Source organism: Triticum dicoccoides, chromosome 3A, assembly GCF_002162155.2.
Source record: "Triticum dicoccoides isolate Atlit2015 ecotype Zavitan chromosome 3A, WEW_v2.0, whole genome shotgun sequence".
NCBI lineage: Eukaryota > Viridiplantae > Streptophyta > Magnoliopsida > Poales > Poaceae > Triticum > Triticum dicoccoides.
In genome coordinates, this window is record NC_041384.1 from 271,230,955 (window position 1) to 271,243,429 (window position 12,475).

Consider the following 12,475-nt stretch of genomic DNA (forward strand, 5'->3'; position numbering starts at 1 on the left):
GTTATGTTTTTGACAGATTCTATTTTTCGTGTGTTGTTTGCTTATTTTGATGAATCTATGGCTAGTATCGGGGGGTATGAACCATAGAGAAGTTGGAATACAGTAGGTTTAACACCAACATAAATGAAAAATGAGTTGATTACAGTACCTTAAAGTGGTGGTTCGTTTTCTTATAGTAACGGAACTCATGAGATTTTTTGTTGAGTTTTGTGTTGTGAAGTTTTCAAGGTTTTGGGTAAAGATTTGATGGATTTTGGAATAAGGAGTGGCAAGAGCCTAAGCTTGGGGATTCCCAAGGCACCCAAAGGTAAAATCCAAGGCAACCAAAAGCCTAAGCTTGGGGATGCCCCGGAAGGCATCCCCTCTTTCGTCTTCGTCTATCGGTAACTTTACTTGAGGCTATATTTTTATTCACCACATGATATGTGTTCTGCTTGGAGCGTCTTGTATGATTTGAGTCTTTGCATTTTAGTTTACCACAATCATCCTTGATGTACACACCCTTTGGGAGAGACACACATGAATCGGAATTTATTAGAATACTCTATGTGCTTCACTTATATCTTTTGAGCGAGATAATTTTTGCTCTAGTGCTTCACTTATATCTTTTTAGAGCACGGTGGTGGTTTTATTTTATAGAAATTATTGATCTCTCATTCTTCACTTATATTATTTTGAGAGTCCTTTAGAACAGCATGGTAATTTTCTTTGGTTATGAAATTAGTCCTAATATGATAGGCATCCAAGATGGGTATAATAAAAACTTTCATATAAAGTGCATTGAATACTATGAGAAGTTTGATACATGATGATTGTTTTGATATATGAAGATGGTAATATTAGAGTCATGCTAGTTGAGTAGTTGTGAATTTGAGATATACTTGTGTTAAAGTTTGTGATTCCCGTGGCATGCACGTATGGTGAACCGTTATGTGATGAAGTCGGAGCATGATTTATTTATTGATTGTCTTCCTTATGAGTGGCGGTCGGGGATGAGCGATGGTCTTTTCCTACCAATCTATCCCCCTAGGACCATGCGCATAGTACTTTGTTTCGGTAACTAATAGATTTTTGCAATAAGTATGTGAATCCATGGATTATACGCACTCTCATCCTTCCACCATTGCTAGCCTCTCTAGTACCGCACAACTTTTACTGGTACTATAAACCCACCATATACCTTCCTCAAAACAGCAACCATACCTACCTATTATGGCATTTCCATAGCCATTCCGAGATATATTGTCATGCAATTTTCCACCGTTCTGTTTATTATGACACGCTCCATCCTTGTCATATTGCTTTGCATGATCATGTAGTTGACATCGTATTTGTGGCAAAGCCACCTTCATAATTCTTTCATACATGTCACTCTTGATTCATTGCATATCCTAGTACACCGCTGGAGGCATTCACACAGAGTCATATTTTGTTCTAAGTATCGAGTTGTAATTCTTGAGTTGTAAGTAAATAAAAGTGTGATGATCATCATTATTAGAGCATTGTCCCGGTGAGAAAAGGATGGTGGAGACTATGATTCCCCCACAAGTTGGTATGAGATTCCAGACGAAAAAAAGAGGCCATAAAAAAGAGAAAAAAGGCCCAAATAAAAAATGAGAGAAAAAGAGATAAGGGGCAATGCTACTATCCTTTCTCCACACTTGTGCTTCAAAGTAGCACCATGATCTTCATGATAGAGAGTCTCCTATTTTTCACTTTCATATACTAGTGGGAATTTTTCATTATAGAACTTGGCTTGTATATTCCAATGATGGGCTTCCTTAAAATGCCCTATGTCTTCGTGAGCAAGCGAGTTGGATGCACACCCACTTAGTTTCTTTTGTTGAGCTTTCATACACTTATAGCTCTAGTGCATCTGTTGCATGGCAATCCCTACTCACTCACATTGATATCTATTTATGGGCATCACCATAGCCCGTTGATACGCCTAGTTGATGTGAGACTATCTTCTCCTTTTTGTCTTCTCCACAACCACCATTCTATTCCACCTATAGTGCTATATCCATGGCTCACGCTCATGTATTGCATGAAAATTGAAAAAGTTTGAGAACATCAAAAGTATGAAACAATTGCTTCGCTTGTCATCGGGGTTGTGCATGATTTAAATATTTTGTGTGATGAAGATAGAGCATAGGCAGACTATATGATTTTGTAGGGATAACTTTCTTTGGCCATGTTATTTTGAGATGATATGATTGCTTGGTTAGTATGCTTGAAGTATTATTGTTTTTATGTCAATATTAAACTTTTGTCTTGAATCTTTCAGATCTGAACATTCAGGCCACAATAAGGAAAATTACATCGAAAATTATGTTAGGTAGCATTCCACATCAAAAATTCTTTTTTATCATTTACCTACTCGAGGACGAGCAGGAATTAAGCTTGGGGATGCTGATACGTCTCCAATGTATCTATCATTTTTGATTGTTCCATGTTATTATATTATCTGTTTGGATGTCTAATGGGCTTTAATATGCACTTTTATATTATTTTTGGAACTAACCTATTAACCGGAGTCCTAGTGCCAGTTGTTGTTTTTTGCCTATTTCAGTGTTTCACAGAAAAGGAATATCAAACAGAATCCAAACATAATGAAACCTTCGCGAGGATCTTTTTTGGAACAAACGCAATCTAGGAGACTTGGAGTGGAGGTCAAGTAATCAACGAGGCGTCCACGAGGTAGGGCGGCGCGCCCAGGGGGGCTAGGCGTGCCCCCTACCCTCGTGGGCCCCTCGTAGCTCCACCGACCTACTTCCTTCGCCTATATATACTCTTATACACTGAAAACATCCAGGGGAGCCATGAAACCACTTTTTCACTACCGCAACCTTCTGTACCCGTGAGATCCCATCTGGGGACCTTTTTCGGCGATCTGCCGGAGGGGGATTCGATCACGAAGGGCTTCTACATCAACACCATAGCCTCTCCGATGATGTGTGAGTAGTTTACCACAGACCTTCGGGTCCATAGTTATTAGTTAGGTGGCTACTTCTCTCTCTTTGGATCTCAATACAAAGTTCTCCTCGATGTTCTTGGAGATCTATTCGATGTAATTCTTTTTCCGGTGTGTTTTCCGAGATCTGATGAATTGTGGGTTTATGATTAATATTATCTATGAACAATATTTGATTCTTCTCTGGATTCTTATATGCATGATTTGATATCTTTGCAAGTCTCTTCGAATTATCAGTTTGGTTTGGCCTACTAGATTGATCTTTCTTGCAATGGGAGAAGTGCTTAGCTTTGGGTTCAATCTTGCGGTGTCCTTTCCCAGTGACAGCAGGGGCAGCAAGGCACATATTGTTTTGTTTCCATCGAGGCTAAAAAGATGGGGTTTATATCATATTGCTTGAGTTTATCCCTCTACATCATGTCATCTTGCCTAATGCATTACTCTGTTTTTATGAACTTAATACTCTAGATGCATGTTGGATATCGATTGATGTGTGGAGTAATAGTAGTAGATGCAGAATCGTTTCGGTCTACTTGACACGGACGTGATGCCTATGTTCATGATCATGCCTAGATATCATCATAACTATGCGCTTTTCTATCAATTGCTCGGCAGTAATTTGTTCACCCATCGTAATATATGCTATCTTGAGAGAAGCCACTAGTGAAACCTATGGCCCTCGGGTCTACTTTACATCATATAAGTTTCTGATCTACAATTCTAGTTTATTATTTATTTTGCAATCTTTACTTTTCAATCTATACAACAAAAATACCAAAAATATTTATCTTATTATCTTTATCAGATCTCACTTTCGTATGTGATCGTGAAGGGATTGACAACCCCTTTATCGCGTTGGTTGCGAGGTTCTTGTTTGTTTGTGCAGGTACTAGGCGACTTGCATGTAATCTCCTACTGGATTGATACCTTGGTTCTCAAAAACTGAGGGAAATACTTACGCTACTTTGCTGCATCACAATTTCCTCTTCAAGGGAAAACCAACGCATGCTCAAGAGGTGGCAGGGGTGTATGTGATAGCCTGGCTTATTAGGGATGATAGACTACTCATATCAATAAGGAATTCCTTCTTTTCCAGGAGCCCATTCGGAAAGACTCCAAAGTTAAGCGTGCTCATCTTGGAGTAGTTTCAGCATGGGTGACCGACTGAGAAGTTGCTCCCTGGTGCGCACGGGTGAGGACAAAGTGCGCAGAAAAGACTAGTATTGATCTATGGGGCCAGTCTAGATCCCACCAGGAGTAACGACGACCGGTGGGTCTGTCCGGGGTGTTACAGGTGGCTTCAGCGACGAGCCTCTCATGGCAGCTCTCTGCCACCTGCTTGACAACAAGGCCCAGGGTGTTGGGTTCGTTGCCATGGCAGACGCTCACAGGATGCCCTGGCTCAGGAGCTGGCTGGGCAAGCACTACTACTAGAGTAGTGCTGCCTGTGAGCATGCATGATCCCCGACGGCGATGGCGGTGGCGGCGAAGACGACGACGATGACGACATACATTTTGTGTAGCTAGGGCTGGAAAACTATTTGATGGTCTGTATATCTTGGTGAGATGGTACATACTAACCCCTCTCGATGATGGTGAACTTGCGGTGCTAGGACGACACCGTCTTTTAGATGTGGTGGTAGGATAACACCATGGTAGTGCTAGGTTGACCTTTCTATGCCATATGATCATGCATGCTTTACTTCTTCTCTTGTGCTTCATTGTTGTTTGTGTGCTACTTTGCTTCCTACTTGTGTGCTCCATTGATTTGCTGCTTCAACTCTTGCTCTTGTGCATTGCTAGGGCAAGTGGTATGTCGTGTTCATCGGTAAGTCTCCAGGGGTTTACAGTTCATGGGAAGAAGCCAGTGCACAAGTGGCATCATATAGCAACAACAGCCATAGAGAGTTCAAGACTAGGCAAGCAGCAGAACAAGCTTACTCCGACTAGGTGCGAAAGCACAGAGGCAGCAGTGTTGACAGTGGCAAGGTTGGAGGTGTCAAAGTTGAAGATGCTAAGGTGGATCGTCAATTTGGGCTGAAGCTGGAGAACTTCATCATCCGCCCAATTCATCGTCATTGTTGTGTTGTGGCATTGGTGTGCTAGGTGTGATCATTGTGGGTAAGCTCACCAACTAGGGTACAAGGTAAGCACACCATGTATGTTGTATGCACCAAACATCTTGTTCATGTGCTGCTTGGGCCAATGCAGGCAACCAAACAAAGTGCACTTGCGTATTACCTTATGTAGGGACCCTAGATGCAGGCAACCAAACAACTTGCATATGCCGCATGTGAGGCTGTTTTTCCAAAGCCAGGCTGGGTTGAGATGTGTATGCAACGCAGCTACTATTCACAACTGCAACCAAACACGCCCTAACCAGCACCCAACGTCCTCCCAAACGTGAAATTGAATAGGAAGAAAACTAAGGGAGACGAAGCAAACAAGAACAGAGAAAACCACACCACAATAGAGAAGTGGCAGCGCCGCCGTCGTGCTCATCAACAGCACGCCGACACGACGGGATGTGAGGAGCTCTCTCCACACGCTTCTTCCCTGCAGCGTGGCGGCGAGGTGCCGGCCAAACGAAGATGGCGACCACACATGCCGCAACGAGATCGTGGATCACCGGATTTGTGCCTGGGAAGATGTGGACACGTTGAAACTCTTTCTCCATGCCTCTCAGAGCTCACAGATCTGACGACAGACCCTATCACCATGCCGCGCGGCTGCCTCGCTTCCCCAAACCGCCTTTCATCTCTCTCTCGTCTCTCCATGCATGCGGGGCCGAGATATCGACACGGAGGCCATTGCTCCACCAATTAGCATGTGGGGTCCATCACAAATCGACTGACCTCAACTACCCACAGTGGGAGTAACATAGGTGGTAAGAGCATCTCCAGCCGCGCCCCCAACACGCCCCCAGGTGATTTTTTCGCGCCGGCGCCCAAAAATCGGTCCAGTCGCGCCCCCAGGAGCCCCTTTTTCGCCGATTTGGGCCGAAATTGGCGCCGGTAGACCAAGGACGAACCCGGCGCGCTGGGGGCGCCCGGGGGCGCCGGGCGAGCGATTTTGGCGCGAACTAACTGCGGGCCAGCCGAGTCAGTGACACTCGCCTCGTCGTCCTCACAACGTCTTAGTTTCCCGTGGGGAATCAATGCCAAGGCTGCCGCCGGTCAGCCTTCCATTGATTCCTCACGGGCAGCGCGGTGACGCCCTCTCTCCCGCCACACGTACACACGGCGCCGGGCGGCTATAAAACCAACACCTCCCCCTCACCTCTGGCCACACCCCGCCGTGCTCTGCCTCTCTCTCCCCGTGCGCAGCCGACGCCGACGATCCTCCCCTCTCTCCCAAGCCCAGCCGTGACGATGGGCGAGCGATTCCCCGGTGATGCGGCGGCGGCCAACGGCTTTGGCCGCCGCTCGCTGCACGGGTGGGAGGCGTATTTTCTCTTCGAGGCCAACATCCCGGCGCCTCCCAACATGCGCGCAGGGCCAGGCGGGTGGAGGCTCAGCGCCGGTGGCGTCCCCATTCCCCCGCTGCCCGACGTCAACGTGCGAGCCGACTACTTCGCCGACGAGCTCAACCGCGTGCGGGCATCGCTGACGGAGGAGCAACGCGCCCTCCCGCAGTACGCCGCCGACAACCATGAGGCGTGGGCAGCGTACTTCCAGCACCGGCAGGCGCAGCGGCTGGCCTCCACCAATGGGGCGCCAGTGGTGGAGGGCACCAAGAACAACGAGGGGCGCCGCCTGTGGTGGGGCGCCACGGCCGCACACTCCATGAGGTTCTCCGGCACCTTGAGGGCGGCAAGACCCGCCGTTGACATACCCTACCGCGGCCGCCGCCCTGGTCCCACGCTGGAGCGCGGGGCAATGGATGCCTAGGAGGTTCGGCTTCTCCTCGTATTCCTCCTCCCGCTCCTCCCACTCTTTCGGCTCGCCGGCGGTGTTCGACATCAAGGCCGAGCAAGCAGCAGAGACACCGCTCGGCTGGCGCACCCACAGCGCCGGCATTGTCATCAACGAGGGCGGTAGGCGCACCTCCTCCTCAGCTCCTCGCCGCTACGTCAAGCCGACGACGGAGCCGGGGCTCGCCGCCGTGAAGACGGAGCCAGGGCTCGCCAGCGGCGTGAAGGAGGAGCTCGACGATGTGGTGGCCTTGAAGTGGGCGCACGAAGACTGGGCGCGGACGGAGCTGGAGCGCTAGTCCCGCGCCTACGAGCAGTTCACCGCTTGACGACGTGGCCGCGACAAGGGACGCGTCGTCGTCCTCAACGACGACAGCGACGACGAAGCGCCGCTGCCACCGGTTCGCCAGGGCGACGCCGGGCAGGGGTCGAGCAGGGGCGGCCGCGTCAAGGAGGAGAAGGACGACGGCGAGGATGGCGGCGACGTCAGCGACTTTGCCGCGCTCAGCGCGTTCTTCGGCCCGTAGTTGTAGTTGCGGCCCTTTTTTAAGTACTTCACTTTGCCATGTAAAATACAATATAGGTCGTCTAAGTAATGTCATGTTCGCCGAATTTTAGCCGAATCTTTGTCCCATTTGCCGAACTTTAGCCGAATTCCTTTTAACAAAAAAACCCTCACCTTCTGGGGGCGACCCTGGAGCCGGCGGCTGGGAACCCGAAAGCCCCACGCCGATTTTAGCGCCGGTTCGCCTCCAGACGACGCTTTTACGCGCAACGGCTGGAGATGCTCTAACACCACACATCTTTGGGCAAAACAGATGATGCGGCGAGTAATTAATGAGGAAAAATGGCATGTGGTAACATAGCTAGTTACTGTAACATCACACATACCAAGACAAGATAAGTCTATAACCTAATAAATGAAGTTTTGCATGACACCGCACATATGTTACTCATCACTAGAGGTAGTAACATTACTAGTCTAAGTTGCTCCCCATTGTGACTAATCTGAATCGCGAGCCCACCCTGCGGTGATTTTTCCGCACGATCCCAGACGCCGACCGGGTTGAAATCGGTTGCTACAGTCGATGTCAATAGCCTCAATCGATTCTCAGCCCTTTAAAATTAAAATGAGGGAGCTTAGTGCTTTTTTTTTCGGGGTAGGGAGCTTAGTGCTATAGAGTCGTTGACCATTGATTGATTATGATACTGAACGCAGAAAAATGATGTGAGCAGGACAGAAGATCGAGGCATAACCCCGGGGGGAGCACCGAAATGGACTCGCAACGCGACAACTCAGACACTGACAAGAGTGACAACCCAGATTCCAAACCGAGCAGGAGCAGAGCATCATCTTCCAAATGAGCACGCAAGCATTCACATTTCTCCAACAAACTAGCAACGATGGAAGCTTTGACTACCAAAGGGCTGATAAGAAAACGTGCATTTCTTGTTGTATCCGGATGGTTGTAACATTTTTATGCATGATTTATTTGTAGAGGCTATTGGTTTTCTACTACTTAACAATTTATCTGTACCTACACCGGTTGTCCTGACGATGTGCTGCTGTAAGTGGTTAACACTGCTGTGTACAGTACAGTTGTAGGATCATTAGTGGCACTCTTGTGTGTGAATTTAATGCAAAGTTGTTGTCCGTCCTTTTTTCAAATAGCCCTCCCAAATTGCTGGCATTTCACGGAAGGCAAAGAGGGACCAAGCAAGAAGCACATCGTCCATTGCTTTGCTCACTAGGAGAGGTCGAGAGGCCACCATGCCTGCCTGCCTGCCTGCCCAACGTACAACAGCGCGAGCCCCCGCCAAGGGAGGAAGAAAATGAGATCCCACCACACCACACCACACCACACCAAACCTCACCTCACCACACATGTTGACATGTACAACACCAGCCCGCAAAATCCAGGGCAAAACGCCATAAGCATCACCAGATCGTCGCAATCGTGCGCATGCAGTCGGTTGGAGATCACTCGACGGCTACGCCAGAGGCCGAGCCGGCAGGTCGGTTGCTTGTCCGGGTGTTCAGCAGCGGGGCCAGAGCCTTGACGACGATGCTCATGTTTGGCCGGAAATCTGCCTCGTACTGTACGCACAGGGCAGCCACGGCAGCCATCTGTTTGCCACAACATATGGTCAGTCTCACTCTCACTGCTAATTACTCCCTCTGTCCCATAATGTAAGACTTTCGACATAATGTAGTGTCAAAAAACATCTTACATTATGGGACGGAGGGAGTACAACATACTACCTCCGTTTTCTAGATGTAAGACGTTTTGACAGTTTAATTGGGTGTACTACTTTGTCAACCACAAGAGAAAGGTTCCTTGTCATAACAATAATCAATGTGCATTACGGTGAATATGGAACAAAATAATGCGTTTCAGGTCTATCCAGCATAACAAAGCTTTCTTGTGGTTTCACAAGGACATGTGTTTTAAACAAGCTTCTCTGTGTACGATGTAACTGGAACAAAATTATATTTAACAACAGCTGCAAACTATAGTTAAACAACAAAGTTTGCATTGCTTGATATACATATAGTATCATCGTGTTCTTAATTTTTTCTTTTGTTTTTACCTTGGCGACAGCCTTTGGAGGGTAATCCACACCAAGCTTTGGATCTACACATTGCCGCACCTTGTCTTCACTTAGCCTTGGTGTAGCCTGCACATACCAAACACTTGATTTTATTTTCCATCTTGTCAGAAACCAGTGTAGAATCTGAAAAAGGCTCCATACCCATGTCACAAGGCTCTGCTGGCCACGGGGAAGTGTATGATCAACTGGTTTGCAGCCAGTTAAAAGCTCCAACAACACCACTCCAAAGCTATATACATCGCTCTTTGCGCTTAGCTGCCCAGTCATTGCATACCTGAGAAGTAAACGACATGTATAAGAGGACATGTCAATTTGCCCATCTCAATCTATAAGCACTCAAACTATTTGACTGCATACTCAGGAGCATGATAACCAAAGGTGCCAAGAACACGTGTAGAATGAAGGCGTGCAGCCATGTCAGGGGCCTGATTAGACACATCGAAATCTCCTATTTTTGCAACATCGTTGTCAAAGAGCAGTATGTTGCTGGACTTGATATCACGGTGGACGACACGTGGCTCTGCCTTCTCATGGAGGAATTCAAGCCCTCTCGCGGCGCTTACAGCAATCCTCGCCCGCTGCATCCACGATAGGACTGGTCCTGGTTGGGATCCCTTGACGCCCTTTTTACCTGTAATGACCACGAGCCGTAGATTCATCAGCTTTGCTAGAGTCTTGAATGGCTCTATATTACTGACAGAAATGAGGTCAGCTATAAATGGTATCTGATCCCATCGTGAGTATTGTTACTCAATAGGGGCTGAAATCTTCTTTAATAAATGCATCAAGCTAAAAGGCCCAAACAAACATGCCCTAATAATTTACGAAATTAGAAGTCTTAAATTGTTCCTCACCATGGAGAACATCATGCAAGGAGCCCCTTGTTGCATACTCATAAGCAAGAATACGGGTGCTCCCTAAAGCACAGTACCCGAGAAGTTGGATGACATTGTCATGCTTGAGTCTTGAAACAGCCGAGACCTGCAAAAGAAATGGAAGTCAAACGGCAGCCCGTAGGGGGCACCTACATGAAGAGAGATTATCTTGGAAGGAAAGAGGCCTTGAACCTGCACAAGGAATTCTTGGTCAGGCTGTTTGCTGGAGTCAAGCCTCTTCACTGCAGATTTCTTGCCATCCTTCAGTACACCAAGGAAAACTCTTGCGTATGAACCCTCTCCTATAAGAGCGTCACTGCTGAAGTTCTTGGTTATTTCCTTAATTTCGTCTAGGGAAATGGCTGGTACTTCAATTGGCTGGCTTCTACTGGTACGGATGGCATGGGTTGGCGCTGGCCCCCGGTTATAACCATAGTTACCCCCTGCATTCAAAATAAATAGGTAATAAATTAAAGTACTCAGGAAAGTATTGCTTTCAGTGGTGCCATTTGGTGCAGAAGATGCACATTTTAACAAACAAGGTGCACTTTCAAAATTTGTTGATTCACAGATGTTTAGATTTGTATCGTATAAAAAAAGGGGGCAGCTCAGTGCACGTTGTTGTTCCCACTTGGGTTCCGGGCCAGGGTCGGTCCATTGCAGCCATGGACAACTAAGATGCAAAGCTCTCCCAAATCTATCAAGTTCGGCAATTCCGAGTCCCCCCAACTTCTTTGAGCGACATACAGTTTTCCAGTTAACCAAGGTGTGTCCACCCGAAGCCTTCTCTTGGTCGTCTTTCTGCCATATGAAACTTCCTGTGATCTTGTCAACTTTGCTCCAGAAGCACTTGGGAGTGTACAAAATTATGTAGCTAGTTGAGTGTATCAAGCACCCTTGGTAAGCATTTGTTCTGCTATCGCTTGCAGGCAAATTTACGGGTAGCAGGTTTTACAAAATTCAACAAAATTTACAGCTGAATCCTATACTGAATCTGGTTTAACCTGTCAGTTTGTGGATTTGCGTTGGTAAATGCGATGCATAATGTCAATATTTTCACAGTTGCATGGCCAAAAGTGGAATTATTAGTTTTCTGGAGACAGCTAAATAAACTAGCTGGAAGCTGCTAATTGTATTTATTATGGGAAAGAATTGTTTGCACATTTAGAGTTACATCATGCATCTGCCCATAGGACGATGAATAAGACACTATTCCTTTCCATTGCTCAATTAGCTCTACACTTAACTATCAAATCTACAATCGAAGAACCAAACTGGATTCATAGTGAGAATCACTACAGAGCAATCTTTGCGACCATGAGAAATATGTGATGAAGCCAAGATGGGAGTAAGTAACAACCTGGGGCAGGGACCGGAACATAAGGATCATCGCGCTTCTTTTTCTTGCCAACATCATCGGCTCCGCAGCAGGAAAAGCATCCCATCGCTTCCTAAAATTCAACAAAAAAAAAAGAAATTCAACAAAACGGATGTGCGAAATAGATTGCGTGAATCCGGCATTAGATCCTTCCAGCCAAGCAAAACATATTGGTATTGCTTCCAGAACGGAATTTATTTTCTTCACTCTTGTCCTAGGGGGGAAAAAGACGAATAGAGAAATCGCCATCCATCAATGGTGTAAATATGAACGCTGGCAGCATTTGCGATGGGATGAATGATCATCATACTAAAAAAGATGAATGATGAAACCGGTAAACAAAAATTGGACCCGTTCTTGGGGATTTAGGAGTATTTGTTTGCGCCGTTTCACAAACCCGACGTTTATATCATCTCATTATTTGTGTTGGCCGTCCACATCATGGGCTGATCGCGCAAGCAAAAATTGGCACATTCGAGAAAGAAAAAAACAAACAAATCCTGAATCGAAGGGCAGTGGTGCATGAGATGGGAGACGAAAAAGAATCCACCGGCACGAGCACGCGAGCAAAAGAAGAAGAGCGGAGGCGGGTACCTTTCCTTCCTCCTTTCTTCTTGATCTAATCGGAAGTTCAGGAGCAATGCGAAGGGGGTGGAGAGGAGAGGAGACGGGACGAGGAACACGACGCGGTCTTCCTCGCCCTTCCCCTTCCCCAGTTGGTT

General features: G+C 46.9%; 1 protein-coding gene across 1 annotated transcript; it reads right to left on the reverse strand.

The window, feature by feature from the left end:
* Positions 1-8,598: 8,598 nt before the first annotated feature.
* On the reverse strand, positions 8,599-12,469 carry LOC119268053 (pto-interacting protein 1-like). Its single transcript, XM_037549547.1, has 8 exons — positions 12,348-12,469; positions 11,736-11,826; positions 10,568-10,818; positions 10,355-10,481; positions 9,858-10,131; positions 9,642-9,774; positions 9,480-9,566; positions 8,599-9,015 (listed from the first exon to the last, which is right to left on the reverse strand). The coding sequence occupies exons 2-8, from the start codon at positions 11,818-11,820 to the stop codon at positions 8,869-8,871; spliced, it is 1,104 nt and encodes a 367-aa protein (XP_037405444.1). The 5' UTR covers positions 11,821-11,826; positions 12,348-12,469; the 3' UTR covers positions 8,599-8,868.
* Between the last annotated feature and the right edge of the window lie 6 nt (positions 12,470-12,475).